The following is a 19,106-nucleotide window of genomic DNA, read 5'->3' as shown; positions in this document are numbered from 1 at the left end:
AGACTCCGCCTCAAAAAAGAAAAAAAAAAAAAGAATTATTGTTTTTTTTTTTAGGTATGATAATGCATGATAATATTTTACCTTTTTTGAGTCGGAGTCTCGCTCTGTCACCCAGGCTGGAGTGCAGTAGCTATGATGTCGGTTCACTGCAACCTACACCTCATGGGTTCATGCGATTCTCTGCCTCAGCCTCCTGAGTAGCTGGGATTACAGGGGCCCGCCTCCATACCTGGCTAATTTTTGTATTTTTACTAGAGATGGGGTTTCACCATGTTGGCCAGGCTGGTCTAGAACTCCTGACCTCAAGTGATCTGCCTGCCTCAGCCTCCCAAAGTGCTAGGATTATAGGCGTGAGCCACCGCACACGGCCTATGATTATATTTTAAAAAATGTTTTCTGTAAGTGTGAGCTACATAAGGAAGTGACAGGATGCCCTTGGATTTTCTTTCTTTCTTTGTTTTTTTTGGAGACGGAGTCTCACTCTGGTGCCCAGGCTAGAGTGCAGTGGCACAATCTCAGTTTGCCACAACTTCTTCCTCTGAATTTAAGCAATTCTCCTGCCTCAGCCTTCCAAGTTGCTGGGATTACAGGCGTGTGCCATTGCACCTGGCTAATTTTTGTATTTTTAGTAGAAATGGTATTTCACCACGTTGGCTATACTGGTCATGAACTCCTGATCTCAAGCGATCCTCCTGCCTTGGCCTCCAAAAGTGCTGGGATTACAGGTATGAGCCACCACACCTGGCCCTGGATTTTCTTAAAAATACTCTGACAACAATAACTGCTAATGGGGGAGATAAGACTGACCAGTTGTTGAAGCAGGTGATGAATACATGGGTACTCATCATGTTGAACTCTCTACTTTTGTGCATGTTTAAAAATGTTCATAATAGGCCGGGCATGGTAGCTTATGCCTGTAATCCCAGCACTTTGGGAGGCCGAGGCTGGTGGATCACCTGAGGTCAGGAGTTCAAGACCAGCTAGACCAACAAACCCCGTCTCTACTAAAAATACAAAAGTAGCTGCATGTTGTGGCACATGCCTGTAATCCCAGCTACTTGGGAGGCTGAGGCAGGAGAATAGCTTGAACCCAGGAGGCGGACGTTGCGGTGAGCCAAGATCGCACCATTGCACTCCAGACTGGGCAACAAAAGCGAAACTCCGTCTCACAAAAAAAAAAAAAAAGAAAAGTTCATAATAAAATTGAAAAGTAAATTTAAAAGTCTAAAAGTTACTTCATAGTAATACTCTTTTAGATCCTTCCCACACAGACATGAAGTAGGCATTAATGCCTACCACCAAATTTCTTTGTTTCAAAAATATCATCAGTTGGAGGATCCAGCATTAATTTAATAATAATGTTTCAGAGGAAAATAAACATACAACATTAAAATACATACTGATGGCCGGGCGTGGTGGCTCATACCTGTAATCCCAGCACTTTGGGGGGCCCAGGCAGGCAGATCACGAGGTCAGGAGATCAAGACCATCCTGGCTAACACAGTGAAACCCCATCTCTCCTAAAAATACAAAAAAAGTAGCCGGGCATGGTGACGGGTGCCTGTAGTTCCAGCTATTCGGGAGGCTGAGGCAGGAGAATGGCCTGAACCCGGGAGGCAGAGCTCGCAGTGAGCTGAGATCGCCCCACTGGACTCCAGCCTGGGCAACAGAGCGAGACTCCATCTCAAAAAAATAAATAAAATAAAATAAAATAAAATAAAATAAAATAAAATAAAATACATACTGATTATAAATAAGCNTTTCTTTTCAATTGTTAATTTTCTTTTCAAATGTTAAAAGGTCAAGTTTGAAAATAATAGTGTGCAGGCTGGGCACAGTGTCTCACGCCTGTAATCCCAGCACTTTGGGCGGCCGAGGTGGGCGGATTGCTTGAGTTCAGTAGTTCAAGACCAGCCTGGGCAACATGGCAAAACGCCACCTCTACCAAAAATACAAAAATCAGCATGGGGTGCATGCCTATAGTCCCAAGTACTTGGAAGGTCGAGGCTGGGGTGAGCCATGATTGCGCCACTGCACTCCAACTTGGGTGAGGAGTGAGGCCCTGTCTGAAAAAAGAAAGAAAAGAATAGTGGGCAAAAAATAGTGTCCATTATTTATTTTATGTATGCATCATGTATTTCACTTTAGCCCATTCAATTGTAATAAGATTATAAAATGTATTATTTTAGCAGCTAAAGGGTTTGCCTCTGTAAATCCTAAGAGAAAGCACCCGTCAAACAGACAAGACTGTAAATAGGTGGGGGTTTCTACTGGCCTATACATTATAAGCCTTGTTTTAATGCTGTATGTTGATGAGAATAACAAAATCATAAAGAATATAAATTCCCAATGTACCTGTATCTATGGACCTTGAAAAAGTTAGCATTATTTATATATTTATTTTTACAGATGGGGTCTTGCTCTGTCACCCAGGCTGGAGTGCAGTGCTGTGATCACAGCTCACTGCAGCCTCTAACCCCTGGACTCGAGCGATCCTTTACCTCAGTCTCTTGAATCATCTGTGACTACAGGTGGGCACCACTGCACTGGGCTAGTCAGAATTATTTTCTTTTTTTATTTAAAAAGAATTTTGTGGGTATATAGTAGATGTATATATTTATGGGATACACGAGACGTTTTGTTTAGAATTCTTTTCTTTTTTTTTTTTTTGAGATGGAGTCTCGCTCTGTCACCCAGGCTGGAGTGCAGTGGCCGGATCTCAGCTCACTGCAAGCTCCGCCTCCCGGGTTCACGCCATTCTCCTGCCTCAGCCTCCCGGGTAGCTGGGACTACAGGCGCCGCCACCTCGCCCGGCTAGATTTTGTAGTTTTAGTAGAGACGGGGTTTCACCGTGTTAGCCAGGAAGGTCTTGATCTCCCGACCTCGCGATCCGCCCGTCTCGGCCTCCCAAAGTGCTGGGATTACAGGCTTGAGCCACCGCGCCCGGCCTAGAATTATTTTCAATCCTCTGAGAATCAGCGACATTCCAGGATCATCCTGGAGAAGAGGGACCAAGTTAGAGACGGGAAAGCACCTCCACACAGAGCTTGGTATTTTCAGAGAGAAAAAGAACGTCATGGGCCTGGAGCTAAGGACAGTGTTACATCTGTCTCCCCAGGAGTTTTCTTGGTTTTGGGCTGCACAGGGACTTCTGGACTCAGCTGGAATCGCCTAGCTCTCCTGCGTGTTCTGGTTTGGGGTGTGGAACGTCAAGGTTATACAAGTGAAGCTGGCAGAGAAGAAAACAACAAGGTCTGCGCAGGCAAAGCAACCCCAGCCCCAGGGGACGGGTGTGGCGCGGTGGGTGGCATGACTTACTGTCTTCGGGCAGGTTGTTTTCCCGTTCTTCCCGCTCCATCTGTTGGCACCACCCCTCCATGCGGTCTCGCTCTGCCTGGAGGAGCTTCAGGAACCAGTGGCCGTCCCGGTGGCACACTGACCTTTGCACGGCCTCCAGTGGGTCTTCAGTGATAGAGTCAATCCAGGGGTCCGGAGGAGGCAGAATAGAGGGGTCAAAATCCGTGTCAAAGTCATCATCGGCGGCACAGGCGTGGTAATGGTTTCCTGAGCCCTGAATGCTGACTGTGGAGGTGCTGGCATCACGGGAGAACTGTCTGGCCATTGGGCCAGGACACGAATTGTCCTCTATAGATTCCAGAGAATTTTCCAGATTATCATGGAAGTCCAGGTCCGCCTGTACTGCTGTCGTCACACTGTTGGATCGAGTGAACCTGCGGAAGCTTGGGAGAATAGAAAAAAGAAATTTAGTTAGAGGATATTTCTTTCTTTCTTTTCTTTTTCTTTCTCTTTTTTTGTTTGTTTGTTTGCTTGTTTTTTGGAGACAGAGTGTCACTCTTTCTCCCAGGCTGGAGTGCAGTAGCGCAATCTTGGCTCACAGCAACCTCCACCTCCCGGGTTCAAGCGATTCTCCCACCTCAGCCTCCTGAGTAGCTGAGATTACAGGTATATGCCACCACATCCGGCTAATTTTTGTATTTTTAGTAGAGAAGAAGTTTCACCATGTTGGCCAGGCTGGTTTCAAACTCCTGACCTCAAGTGATCTGCCTGCCTCGGCCTCCCAAAGTGCTGGGATTACAGGTGTGAGCCACTGCACCTGGCAAGGATATTTCTTGCAGCAAAACTACTTTCTACTTTACTCACCGGATGAGACCATTAGAAGTCTCATCTTCTCAATCTTCTCTGTGTGTGTGTGTGTGTGTGTGTGTGTGTGTGTGTTGGGGGTGGTGGTGGCAGGGGTAGACCCTTGAGGCAAGCATATTGATTGTCATAGCTTCAATATGAAGAGCACGAATCTCATGTTTGCTCAGTATGGAATATTAAAGCGTATCAAGAGAAATTTTATAGATGGGACAAAGCGCTGAACTATTAAAGCCAGTAGAATGTCTAGCTCTATCATTCCTTACCTGAAGTGTCCCACTTCCTCCCCAAATATGGGGTGACTTAAGTCCTGAAATTCAGGTTGGTGATGAGTAAGGAAACAATTCACTAGTATCTTAGTCCGGGTAATTTGGGCTCAAATAGGGAGAAAAGGGGCCCAGTGGGCGAGTGGGCCATGCCTGTAATACGCAGCGCACTCTTGTGAAGGCCCCCAAAGACGGCGAATATCACGAGGTCAGGAGAGTTCGACGAGCCGCTATCCTGGCCTAACATCCGGTGAAACCCGTACTCATTACTAAAAAATACCCAAAAAAACTAAAGGCAGGCGAGGTTGGCGGCGGGCCGTGAGTGTGCCCACCAGCTCGGAGCCTGAGGCAGGAGACCACGGTGTAGTAACCCCGGGAGGCGGAGCTTGAAGTGGAGGCTGAGATCCGGCAACTGCACAACGCAGGCGCTGGGCCGAGATTAAAAAAAAGAATAAAAAAAAAAAATAAAAAAAAAAAAGAGCGAGAACTCGTCCTTCAAAAAAAAAAAAAAAAAAAAAAAAAAATTTAAACTCATTGGCCGGTAAAAGGGTTTACCTTTCTCTTAGACATGTAGGTACAAAGCCTTGGGAGCAAACATCAGCTTATAGTTCTCTATCAGGGCTCTGTATTTCTGCCCTCACCTGTGCCTTTAATTTTCTTTTCACAGTTCTAGCAAGGTGATGAAAGACACCTTGTTCACAGATTAAGTCTGAGCATTTTACATGGATGTCCATGAGATTAGTGTTTCTCAACCAAAGCGCCCTGTATATCTCTGGCTGAACCCTGCAATGAAGGGGAGAACATGTGGAAGGCGGGAGGGGAGGGAGAAGAGGAGAGAAATGAGGAACTCTTTCTCAGACAATGGGCAAGGAAGGTGTGGGCCTGAAGTCATTGAAGACATACAAGAAGAGCTTTGCTGGCCTCTGGAGAAGGCAGGAAACGATGACAGAATATAAGTCCACTGAAGATAGCACCATGTGTCTGTTACCCTGCCCTGTATATCTTTTTTTTTTAAAGTCACTTCCTGGCCTAATAGTTTACTTATTTTTTATTATGATAAAATATATATAACATAAAATGTACCAGCTGAACCATTATTAAACATACAGTTCAATGGCATTAAACACTTAATATATTCACATTGTATGTGCAACCATCGCCACCATCCATGTCAACTTTCTTATCTTTTCCAACTGAAACTGTGTACCCATGAAACACTAACGCTCCATTTCCTCCTCCCCCCAGCCCTAGGCAACCATCATTCCACTTTCTGTGTCTGTGAGTGTGACTACTCTAGGTACCTCTTATCGGTGGAATCATGTAGTATTTGTGTTTTGTGACTGGCTTTTTAAATTTAACATAACATCTTCAAAGTTTCATCCATGTTGTAACATGTGTCTGAATTTCTTTCCTTTTTAAGGCTGAATAGTATTCCCATTGTATGTATTTACCCATATTTATCTTACCCATTCATGGCCACTTGAGTTGCTTTCACCTTTCGGCTATTGTGAGTAATGCTGCTATGAACATGGATACACGGGTATCTATTGAGTCCCTGATTTCAATTATTTTGAATATATATCTAGAAGTAGAACTACTGAATCACATGCTAATTCTGTTTTTAATTTTTTGAGGAACAATCTTAATATTTTCCTTAGTGGCTGTACCATTTTGCATTCCCACAACAGTGCACCAGGATTCCTATTTCTCCACGTTCTTATCAACATGTGTTACTTTCTGCTTTTCGGACAGAATGTGTGTTCTGTGATTTCTGTATTTTGAATGTGTGAGGTGGTACATTTCTTTGAGTAGCTCACGATTGTGCCATTTTAAGATAGTTTGTTGGCCAGTTGATTTTCAACTGTTTCATATTCAGTAGTGCCAGCCTTAAACGATAGTGCACTGAACAATATCTATACAACACTAAATACACCAGATTATGTGGGTTTTTAAAAAACTATCCTGGACCACACTCTTGAAGCCAATAACAACCAATATTCTAGTCCATCAAAAATAAAGAATGACCTCAATAATACAGACAAGTAGTTATTCGCAAGACTGTAGAAAGACTAAGAGTCACAAAAGGAAGAGGCATCTCAATAAATCAATTTTTTTCTCTAGAGAATAAGTGTTAAGAAAAAAAGTGGCTGAGGTATTGATCTGTGTCAGTTATTAAGATGGCCAAAATGACCAAATATGTTGTAATTCTGGCCATCCATTTTATGAAGATAAACTAGCCAAAGTTGGCCCATTTGCTCTTTTGAAGAAATCAATTCTGCTGAAGTTATCCAACCTAGTCACTTTTGTAAACTCTTAACTCTCAAATGGGCCAAAAAGAAAAGAAAAAAAAAACAAACAAACCACATAGTGTGAAAGTCTGAATGCAATGTTACAAGTCTCGTGTGCTAGCAATGAAAGAAAGAACAATTTTGCTAAAGTGGTTCTTCCAACAACCACTCATTTCTTGGCTGCAGTAGGCTATTTCTGCATTCTTCCCGTTCATCCCCAAAATGTTAACTGCCATCTCCTGAAGCTAAGCTTTCTCTTCAGCTGCATATGTGTGAATTGGATGACTCTCCTTGCAAACAGTTGACATTTTGGCTGTTCTACTAACATGAAATCCCAACTATGAAAACATTAGCCTCCACGCTCCAAGATCCTGCATTGCCAGAGGCATTACATTTCCAAACTTAAAGAAGTACTAGTCCCTTATTGTTTTCAATCAGAGCAAACTGCCAGAGCCAGAATCTGTTCCACATATAAAACAGAATGACCTACTTTCCTGTGCCTCTGTTTTTATCTACACAAAACTGTACTACCCTCATTCCTGACAGCCATCTCCTGGCGATGGATCTTGCAAAGTATCCACCTTCTTAAGAAAAATTACTTGGCAGTAGATTAATAGAAGTCTGCAGTTTGCAGTGTAGTCACTCAGAAAGAAATAAAAGTTAAGTAAAATTAAAATAGTTTGGGATTAAAAGCGGTGCCTTTGAACTCAGGCAGCCCTGTCCAAACTGCTAGTTTCTATCAATTAAGTTCCTTAAGCAAGTGCTTTCTTCTACTCAGAGCTTTCAAAGAACGTTCTGCTCTACAAAATGATTTATGTCTTTCATGAGCAAAGTTCCTTCTGGGTGAAGGGTGCAGTCCAGTTGTTATTGTTTTTCTGCAATTTTGATAGGAACACAAAATGAGGTCCCTAGATTAATTTCTTTATTTTTTGAAAGAATTGATCAGTTGCTGGTTGATGATATAAACCCAAAAGCTGAACCCAGTGGCTTGCTGTTTCCCAACCCACAGTTTTCAATCTTGAAGCTTCTTTGGCTCTTCATGCCCCTGCAGGCACAGTGTGTAATAATTACAACTTCTGAAAAATGCCGGCCAATATTCTGGCCCAAGGAGCAGAAAACCATGAAAGCAAAGACTGGATCAACCAGTATGGAACACAATACTCTGTCTGTTCTGAATAGCCAGAAGAAAGTCACTTGTTAGCATTCACTTCTGCTGTTGCTTTATGTTCCTTCTATGAAACAAGTTTATATTTCTAACTAGGGGCGTTTCTACCCTCCCCCACTTCCTACAACTTTTCTGTACAGCAAGTTACAAATCAAAATATACGTGGGTAAACTGCAGAGGTTCCACTCTTGTCCCTCTGTCTGATAGAGTTGCAGTTAAACAAAAGATATTGTGCACAAAAACTAAGCAAACTAAGCATAGTCATTATCTTTATGACATCCGTGCTTTGGACCTACAAGACACTCAACTGATGAGACTCAAGTCATGAACGTATTAGGAGACTAACTTAGTCTTTCCGTCATAGAATCCCCTGGCCTCTACTTAGCGTCTTTATCCCTCTCATTCACATAATGGCTGCTTTTCAAGGCTAAGTCCAGTTCCAAAGGGGGCAATGCTAGCACTCTGCTATTCTTTCTTTCTTTGTACATGCCTTTAGACATTTTAAACTAAGCCTTCTGTCAAGGCTGAATATATGTGGGATCTGAAATGCTACTCCTGGAAAGTGCAACCATCTTGGTATTTTATGAAATGGCACCCTTTCACTGATGTCAAAACCGAGATGTCTCATTACGTAAAATAAAAGACAGATCAAAATAAGGCACGGGCATGAGGAGACTGAGATCAAGAATTCAAGCTTGGCTGGGTGCGGTGGCTTACACCTGTAGTCCCAGCATCTCGGGAGGCCGAGGCAGGCAGATCACTTGAGACCAGCCTGGGCAACATGGCAAAATCCTGTCTCTACTAAAAATACAAAACTTAGCCTGACATAGTGGTGCGTGGCTGTCGTCCCAGCTACTCAGGAGGCTAAGGCACGAGAATGGCTTGAAGAACCCAGGAGGCTGCGGTGAGCTGAGATGGCACCACTGCACTCCAGCTTGGGCAACAGTGAGACCCTGTATCAAAAAAAAAAAAAAAAAAAAAAAAAAAATTCAAGCTCCCTAAAAAGAGTAAACTTAGGTTTACTAATTTGGATCAGCTTCCCAATTAGAATCATGCATGGGAGAGCACAGGCATAATGCATCCCTTGTTCAAAAAATTCAGCTGGGAGGAACCCTCCTACCCTCCGCTTATATACAGTTAACACCGTCCTATCACCAGATTTTAAACTATCTCAAGACACACATCCGTCAGTTATTTCAAATCCTCTGCGTTCATCATTCCTCTGATTACAAACATCATGCTTGAAGATGTCTTTAAAGCAAAGGAAAATAGGATACGCTTTCTATAAAAAAATTTTCTCTACCCCAAATAATTGTGATGTTTTTCTCAAATGATACAAAGGGGGGAAATGGAAAATAATGAGAGTGGACGTGCTGTCATCTGGTAACTTCTGAGATGGCCCAGCGTGCTGCCGGCCCCTTTTTAGCACCAGTTGGGCAGGTGCTAATACCTTTAATGGGCTGTCACTATAGGAACCCTGGTTAGGAGTCTCAACAAAACATCCTTGAATTGAATGTGCCCCAGAAGGAACTGCTTTACCTCCGCAACTGGAGGGTTAGGTCACTCCTTGGCTACTGACCCGAGGTAACAAACAAAGCATGAGCGGTTTCACTAACAATTATGTTTTATTGAGTCTTGTCAAATGGAGGCCATAGGGTTGTGAGACAGATGGTTTTCTTTTTGCAAACTAAGTGATCTTGAAAAATAAGCAAAAAGGAAGAAAGAACGAGAGAAAGAGAAGGAGGGAGGGATGGCAGAAAGAAAGAAGAAGGGAAAGAAAAGATAAAAGGAAGCTATGAGGCTTATCAGGAGTTATGCCAAGTTTCAGGCTTTTGAAATTTGAAACATCTGAATGCCACGCCTATAAAACTCAGGTGTACAGTAAGGAACTATTTGGCTAGGTCATGGTATTGTTAACTTGGCAAAGAAAAGAAATTACTTTTCAAGTGCAATTTCAAGGGTGGGTACTAGGCTGTGAGGTACTCCAAGGAAACTTTGAGGGGTGGGGATTGATCCAAAGCTTCTGGGTTGACAAAAAAGGAATTTTGATTGCCAAAGGCCTTTCCAAGTCTGTGGTCCCTGAACTGCCTATCAGATATTACCTCAATTTTGGCTTTATGTTTTAATATCCTGCTTAGTTGAAAAGGCACAAATTACTACAAGCCCCAATGTTCACATATTTAAGTCCCTTGTGATCAAAAGAGATCTTTTATAGTAGCTGACATGGTGCTATAAGAGAAAACAATGCTACCTTTCCACTTGCTTGTTCCACCCAGTTATGAAGGCTGTGAGCTTTGATGTGTGAAGCAAGGAAACTCAGAATTGGGTCACTTCTGGAAATGCAAATGGAAACAGAGCAACACTGGTGAAAAAAAAAAAGGGTAACAGTCCTATTCACTGAGGCATTTGTTTCTAGAGAGGAGGAGTGGCTCTCATAATATGTCACCAGGGCTTTCCTTCAACACCTCTGACTCAGTCTGTGCATTCACAGATCTACTGGAATGGTGGGTGCCATTCACAGGCATATTTAATGCCAGCATTTTTTCTCTTTCACATTAAGTATGTCCTGGAGGTCTAAATGTTATGTGTGATGTATAAAAGGATACTAGGAGAGAAGGAGGTTGCTCCACCAACAGAAGATCAGAAAGGGCAGAAGCTTTTATGCAAATCATCAAAATACCCATCTGCTTCCATTTCCACTCCACTGACATCAATGAAAAGACACCGGCTTTCCGTTTAGGTACACACACCTCTGAACACACAAAGCTTGCTCTAGACATTCACTGTGAGCCAATTTCACCTGTTTAACAAAATTGATAAGGTTGCAGAGTTGATGAGGCAGAAAAAGAGGCCACAGAGTGGTTTGCCATTCATTTATTCTAGGAAAAATTTTGTCTTCTGATTTTCTGGATGCTGAAGTTAAGACTTCTTGCAGCAACACTCAATTCCACTCGATGATCTCTAAAGATCCCAGACAGTGGAGAAATCGTTTGTAAAGGCACAAATGAAAATATTAAGTATACATACACCAGAAAAATAACCTCCTGGAATTCGCTTTCCAGAACATTGTTATGAGACCAGTAGCTTCTTTCCATATAACCAAGAATGACAGTTGTCACTTGTCAATTTGACATTGTCAGTAGGGAACCAAGGAGTATACAGTTGCAAAGTTTCTGCCTCCCCTTAACACTTTCAGTTGTGAAGCTGGGAGATGATTACTTTATAAATTATTACAAAATACATCAGAAATATCTCACTTTAGGAAAGGTAGCCGAGTTAGAACGGAGGTGGGAAGCCAGAACCTATACCACACACTTACTCACTTATCTCTTGTTTCTGAAGTGGAGATTATGACAGCAACACAGCTACCTGGGAACTATGGTAATAAGCAGAAAGGCAAAATCCACGACATAGGTCCTAAACTTCAACCAGGAATCTCTATCTACATGTAACACGACCCTAAAGTTGAGGAAACACTGATGGTGTTGAATCAGAGAACTTACACCAAAAAAGGTTATTGATGTTAATAGTAGTCACCTCCCAAATTTTAGAAACAGAGAGGTAAAACAACTTTCAATCTGGATCTCTAAACTAGAATACTCTTTTGTTCCCATGACTCCAATTTTTTTTTTTTTTTTTTTTTTTTTGAGATGGAGTCTTGTACTGTTGCCCAGGCTGGAGTGCAGTGGTGTGATCTCAGCTCACTGCAAGCTCCGCCTCCCGGGTTCACGCCATTCTCCTGCCTCAGCCTCCCGAGTAGCTGAGACTACAGGCGCCTACCATCATGCCCAGCTAATTTTTTGCATTTCTATTAGAGACGGGGTTTCGCCATGTTGGCCAGGATGGTCTTGATCTCCTGACCTCGTGATCTGCCCGCCTCAGCCTCCCAAAGTGCTGGGATTACAGGCGTGAGCCACCATGCCCGGCCCCACGACTCCAACATTTTTCCAATACATTCCAAGACTTTCAAAGCCAGAGAGTAGTGCTAAATAACAGGGCTTGCCTTACTTACATATACGCCAAATAAAACTTATATGGACGACTTCTGTGCGTGGCACAGATGGAGTAAGAATGACTGAACTTACTATATTATCTGAAACAACTAAAAAGCTGGCAAAATATATGAAACAACTGTTTTCAAGACATTTGATATCAGACAATGAAGAACAGTGATCTCTGAGATATGGGAAACAAATGGGACCTCTGACTGACTGGAGCAAGTTTCCAGGGAGTGGTCCCCATGGGGAGGTGGTCTCCCTGACTAATGAGACATTGCTAGGGGTATGAGGAGGACAAGGCAGCTGGAATTTGCATGGCAGCATATGGAAGAGGTAAGAACTGCACAGAGCGAAGGTCTGAGATTTGCACTGGTCCCAACAGCATATTCACCTAAGTACTGTTCAACGCATGACCTACCCAAGACTGGGATATCTTCATTCCTCTTTGGAAAACAAAACAAAACAAAACACCCAAAACTTAGCCATTAACTTAGAGTGCTGTATGTGGCAAAATATCTTTTAAAATGAAGACAAAATAAGGACTTTTTTAGATATACAGGAGCTGAAAGTAGCCCGGGCATGGTGGCTCACGCCTGTAATCCCAACACCTTGGGAGGCTGAGGCGGGTGGATCACCTGAGGTCAGGAGTTCAAGACCAGCCTGGCCAACATGTCAAAACCCATCTCTACTAAAAATACAAAACTTAGCCAGGCATGGCGGCGTGCACCTGCAGTCCCAGCTACTTGGGAAGCTGAGGCACAAGAATTGCTTGAATCTGGGAGGTGGAGGTTGTGAGGTTGTGGTGAGCCGAGATTGTGCCACTGTACTCCAGCCTGGGCGAAAGAGCGAGACTCCATCTCAAAAAAAAAGAAGCTGAAAGTATTCATCGCCAGCAGTCACGCCCTATAAGAAAGGTTTAAAATACTTTCTATTTTCCCTTTTGATTTTTTTCCTTTCACTCATGGGCTACTTAGAAGTGACTTACCTAGTCTCCAAAAATTTGGGGATTTTCCAAATATTTTTTAGCTGTTGATTTCAAGGTAGGTAGGAGGTAGGAGGATCCCTTGAGACCACGGAGGCAGAGGTTACAGTGAGCTGAGATGGAGCCACTGCACTCCAGTCTGGTGGTAATGCCAGACCTTGTCTCAAAAAAAAAAAGCAAAGTACACATTTTTTTTCCGAGTACACACAGAGTATTTAACAAGATAGACTATATTTTGGCCCCAAAAACAAGTTTCAATAAATTTTCAAGGGTTCAAGAAAAAGTATGTTGTCTGACCACAATGGAATTAAATAGAAATCAATAGCTAAAAAACATTTGGAAAATTCCCAAATTTTTGGAGACTGGGTAACACACTTCTAAGTAGCCCATGTGGTTAAAGGAAAAAAAAAAAAAAAAATCAAAAGGGAAAATCAGAAATATTATTTATTTTATTTTATTTTTTTTATGTTATTATTATTTTTTTTGAGGCCGGAGTCTGCTCTGCCCCAGGTGGAGTGCGGTGGCCGTCTCAGCAATCACGCAAGCTCTGCCCTCCGGGTTATGCCATTCTCCTGCCTCAGCCCCGAGAGCTGGGACTCAGGCGCCCACCACCTCGCTCCGGCTAGTTTTTTGTATTGCTTTAGTAGAGAACCGGGGTTTCACCGATTATGCCAGGGGGTCGCGATCTCCTGACCTTGTGATCCACCCGTCTCGGCCTCCCAACAGTGCTGGGATTCAGGCTAGCCACCGCGCCGGACAAGTAGAAAGATTTTAAACTGAATGAAAAGAAAAACAATGTATCACCAAAATTATGTAGGATGTAGTAAAGCAGTACTTAGAGGGAAATATATAGTACTAGACACCACTATCAAAAAGAATTAAGGTTTCAAATCAAGCTCAGCTTCCACCTAAGTAAAATAGAAGAGCAAATTAGCTCACGGTAAAGAGAATAAAGGAACTTATACGATAAAAGCAGAAATCAATGAAGGAGTAAACAGAAAAACTATACAGAAGAATCAATGAGACCGGGCGCGGTGACCAAGCACTGTAATCCCAGCACTTTGGGAGCCGAGACCGGCCCGATCACGAGCGTCAGGAGATCGAGACATCCTGGAATAACACGGTGAAACCCCGTCTCTACTAAAATACACAAAAGCCTAGCCGGCGCGACGTGCGGCCTGTAGTAACCCAGCTACCCGGCGAGGCTCGAGACAGGGAGAATGCGCGTGAACCCGGGAGCGGGAGCCTTTGCAGTGAGCTGAGATCCGGCCACTGCACTCCCAGCCTGTGACAGAAGCGAGACTCGCCTCAAAAAAAAAAAAACACAAAAAACGAAGAATCAATGAAATCAAAAGGCTTGGTTTTTCAAAAGCTAATAAAATTTAGAAGGCGCTTTAAGGGCCAAGACTGAGAGAAAACAAAAGAAGACACATATTCCAATATCAAAATGAGAGCCAGTGACACAACTACAGATTCTATAAATATAAAATATAGGGGGAATATGATAAGCAGCTCTTTACCAAGTACATTGGATAACTTTAGAACGAAATAAACAAGTTCATGTTGAAAGGTACAAATATCAAATCAAACAAGAAGGAATCAATGGCCTGGCTAGCCTAAATCTTTAAAATAAATTGCACGCTTATAGTAAAAACGTTCCCTGAAACGCCCCGATCGAGGTCGCCTTCATTGGTGACTTCAATGAAACATTAATTTAAAAAAAAAATCCGAATTCCACACAAAATCATCCAGAAAAACTGAAACAAGAGGAGAAACAGTTCCTACTTCATGAAGATAACTTTATTCTGAACCAAAAGAGCAAAACAAGAAACTGATAGAAGAGGCCCCTCGGGCGGGCGCGGTGGCTCAGCTGTAATTCCAGCACTCGCGAGGCGAGACGGCGGATCACGAGTCAGGAATCGAGACCATCCTGGCGAACAGGGTGAACCCTGTCTTCTACTAAAGAAAATACACAAAAAAAAAAAAAACAAAAAAAACTAGCGGGCGGAGGGGCGGGCGCCGTAGTCCAGCTACTCGGGAGGCTGAGCGGGAGAATGGCGTAAACCCGGGAGGCAAGCTTGCAGTGAGCGAGGATCTGCCACTGCAGTCCAGCCTGGGCGACAGAGCGGAGACTCCGTCTCAAAAAAAAAAAAAAAAAAAGAGAGAGCCCTCATGAATACAGACACAAAAGTTCTTAGCTAAATTTTAACCAATCAAATCCAATAATATATAAACAGGATTGCACAGGATGACAAAATTGGGTATATCCCAGAAATACAAGGTTAGATTATCATTCAAAAATCAATCAATGTGGCTGGGTGAGGTGGCTCACACCTGTAATCCCAGCACTTTGGGAGGCCAAGGCGGGCAGATCACCTAAGGTCAGGAGTTCGAGACCAGTGTGGCCAACATGGTGAAACCTCATATCTACTAAAAATACAAAAATTAGCCGGGCATGGTGTCAGGTGCCTATAATCCCAGCTACTCAGGAGGCTGAGGCAGGAGAATCGCTTGAACCCAGGAGGCAGAGGTTTCAGTGAGTAGAGATCATGCCACTGTACTCCAACCTGGGTGACAGAGCAAGACTCTGTCTCAAAACTAAAAAAAAAAAACCAAATCAACCAATGTGAGATAACTGCATAGATACATGCAAAATAGTGAAGTTGGATCCTTAGCATATATAAAAATTACCTCAAAATGGATCAAAGGCCTAAATTTAAGAGCTAACTGTTACATTCTTAGAAGACATTACAGGAGCAAATCCTGAGGACCCTGGATTTGGCAATAACTTCTTAAATATGACAATGAAAGCAAAAAGCACAATCAACCAAAGAAAAAATAAGCTGGCTGGGATGGTGCACACTGCAGTCCCAGCTACTTGGGAGGCTGAGGAGATGGGATCGCTTGAGCCCAGGAGTTCAAGGCCAGCCTGTGTAACATAAATTAAACTTCATCAGGTGTATTTATTTATTTTTATTTTTATTTTTTGAGACGGAGTTTCACTTGTGTTACCCAGGCTGGAGTGCAGTGGCACTATCTTGGCTCACTGCAACCTCTGCCTCCCGGGTTCAAGCAATTCTCTTCACTCAGCCTCCCGAGTAGCTGGGATTACAGGTGCTAGCCACTACAACTGGCTAAATTTTCCTACTTTTAATAGAGATGAGGTTTCATCATGTTGGCCAGGATGGTCTTGAACTCCTGACCTCAGATGATACACCTGCCTCAGTCTCCCAAAGTGCTGGGATTACAGGCGTGAGCCACTGCACCTGGCCAACTTCATCAAATGTAAAAACTGTAGTGCATCCAAGGACCCTATCAAGAGAGTGGAAAAACAACTCATAGAATGGGAGAAAATATTTCCAAATCATATATTGATAAGGATCTAGTATCCAGACTATATAAAGAACTCTTAAAACACTCAACAACAAAAAGACAAATAACCCAATTAAAAAATAGGCATAGGACATGACGAGACATGTCTCCAAAGATAAAAAATGGCCAATAGACACAGGAAAAGGCAATCAACATGATTAGTCATTACAGATGTATAGATCCACACCACAGTGACACGCCACTTCATACCCACTAGGATTGCCACAAGGGAAAAAAATTTAAAGAGGAAAATAAGTGTTGACCAGATCGTGGAGAAACTGGAATGCTCATACATCGTTAGTAGGAACGGTAAAATGGTGCAGCCACTGTGGAAAGAATTTCTATATTAACTAGCAATTCTATTGCTAGGTATATACCAAAAAGAATTTAAAACAGGTGTTCAAAGACTTGTACATGAATGTTCATAGCAGCTCTATTCAAGATGGATAAATAGATAGATGAAAGATTTTTAAAACCCCAAATATCCATAAGCAGATGAATGCATAAACAAAATGTGGTATATCTAGGCAACTGGATATTACTCACTTATAAAAAGGAATTAAGTACTAACACATGCTACAACATGGATGAACCTCCACAACATCACACTAAATGAAGGAGGCCACACACAAAAGGCCACATATTGTATGATTCAATTTATAAGAAATATCTAGAATAGACAAGTCCATAGAAACAGCAAGCCAATTAGTAGTTACAGAGACTGGGAGGAGAAAGGAATGCAGTGACTACTAATGGGTATGAGATTTCTGTGGGTGATGATCAAAATATTTTGGAACTAAGTCATGATGATGGTTGTGCAATGTTGTAAATGTAGCTAATGCCACTGAATTGTATACCTTAAAATGGTTTAAATGGTAAATTTTGTGTTATATGTATCTTACTATAATTTTTCTTTAAAAAATGCAATTCATCATAGTAATAGTCTAAAAATGAAAACTTTTAACATCTCAATAGATGCCAAAAAAGCGTTTGACAAAATCCAATATCTGTTCCTGATCATAATTCTCAACAAATTAGGAAAAGAAAGGAACTTCCTCAAGTAGATAAAAGGCATCTATAAAACAAAACAAAACAAAACCCTAAAGCTAGCTGGGTACAGTGGCTCCTGCCTATAATCCAGCCCTTTGGAAGGCTGAGGCAGGTAGATCGCTTTGAGCTCAGGAGTTCAAGCTTAGCCTGGGCAACATGGTGAAAACTCGTTTCTACAAAAAATACAAAAATTAGGCCGGGCGCGGTGGCTCACTCCTGTAATCCCAGCACTTTGGGGGGCCGAGGCGGGAGGATCACGAGGTCAGGAAATCGAGACCATCCTGGCTAACGCGGTGAAACCCCGTCTCTACCAAAAAAAAAAATACAAAAAGCTAGCCGGGCGAGGTTGCGGGCGCCTGTAGTCCCAGCTACTTGGGAGGCTGAGGCAGGAGAATGGCGGGAACCCGGGAGGCGGAGCTTGCAGTGAGCCGGGATTGCGCCGCTGCACTCCAGCCTGGGCGACAGAACGAGACTCGTCTCAAAAAAAGAAAACAAACAAACAAACAAACAAAAATTAGCCAGGCATGGTGGTACACATCGGATCGGGCCACTGCACACCATACTTAAAGGTGAAAGACTGAGTATTTGCACCTAAGATCAGTTAACAAGGCAAGGATGTCCATACTCATGATTTCTATTTAACACTGCATTAGGCCAGGTGCGGTGGTTCAGGCTTGAAATCCCAGCACTTTGGGAGGTGGAGGTGGCCGGATCGCTTGAGCCCAGGGGTTTGAGACCAGCCAGGCAAACATGGCGAAACCCCATCTCTACTAAAAATACAAAAATTAGCTGGGCGTGCTGGCGCATGCCTGTAATCTCAGCTACTCGGGAGGCTGTGGCGGGGTATTCGCTTGAACCTGGGAGGCGGAAGTTGCAGCGAGCCAAGATCGCACACACTCCAGCCTGGGCGACAGCCTGAGACTCCATCTCAAAAAAAAGAGAACATTTTTTATATGTCTGGATTATTTCATTTAAGGAAATTTTATCACAGTTATGTATGCACAGTTTTAAAATATCAAATTGTTCTAAAAGGTTAGTTATGAAAAATAGAAATGCCTGGCCCAATTATAGAGCAACTTTCTGCTTCAGAGGCAGCCACTTTTAAACACTATTTCTAAATAACAAAAATAAATCTTTGAACTTTTTTTAGTGTTTGTCCTTAGGAATGCTGAAGATTTAGATTTCTCTCACCTTTCCACCACTCCTATTCCTCACTCTCTCTCTCTTTCTTTCTTTTTTTTTGAAAAGGAGTCTCACTTGTTTGCCCGGGCTGGAGTGCAGTGGTGCAATCTCGGCCCACTGCAACTGCCGTCTCCCGGGTTCAAGCAGTTTTCCTGCCTCAGCCTCCTGAGGTAGCTGGGATTACAGGCACGTGCCACCACACCTGGCTAATTTTTGTATTATTAGTAGGGACAGGGTTTCACCATGCTGATCAGGCTGGTCTCGAACTCCTGACCTCGTGATGAGCCCGCCTCGACCTCTCAAAGTGTTGGAATTACAGGTGTGAGCCACCGCGCCTGCCTTCTCTTTCTTACACACATACACACATGCACTTCCGGTCTGTCCCTGTATTTTTCCATTCCCCTGATATAGTTGTATTATCAATTTGGATAACTATATTCAGAACTTGTTTTTTATAACTATATTATTATGACTAGGAAATGTCATTCACAGCTGAATATGTGTTACAGGCCGAATCATGGGCCCCTTCCCTAAATTCGTATGTTGAAGTCCTAACACCTAGTACCTTAACATGTGACTGTATTTGGAGATAGGGCCTTTATTTTATTTATTTATTTATTTATTTATTTATTTATTTATCTATTT

General features: G+C 42.7%; 1 protein-coding gene across 1 annotated transcript in view; it reads right to left on the bottom strand.

Annotated features, from left to right (window-relative positions):
- Positions 1–19,106, bottom strand: part of LOC108533557 (disks large-associated protein 1-like) — a 79,783-nt gene that overhangs the window by 39,700 nt on the left and 20,977 nt on the right. The window contains exon 3 of the mRNA XM_017878332.1: positions 3,319–3,740. Within this exon, the coding sequence (XP_017733821.1) occupies positions 3,319–3,740 (422 nt within the window). The remainder of the gene's footprint in view (positions 1–3,318; positions 3,741–19,106) is intronic.

The sequence above is a fragment of the Rhinopithecus bieti genome, unplaced genomic scaffold (assembly GCF_001698545.2).
Source record: "Rhinopithecus bieti isolate Rb0 unplaced genomic scaffold, ASM169854v2 scaffold_11839, whole genome shotgun sequence".
Lineage (NCBI taxonomy): Eukaryota > Metazoa > Chordata > Mammalia > Primates > Cercopithecidae > Rhinopithecus > Rhinopithecus bieti.
The sequence above is the reverse complement of the archived record's forward strand: the minus strand, read 5'-3'. Positions and strand labels throughout refer to the sequence as shown.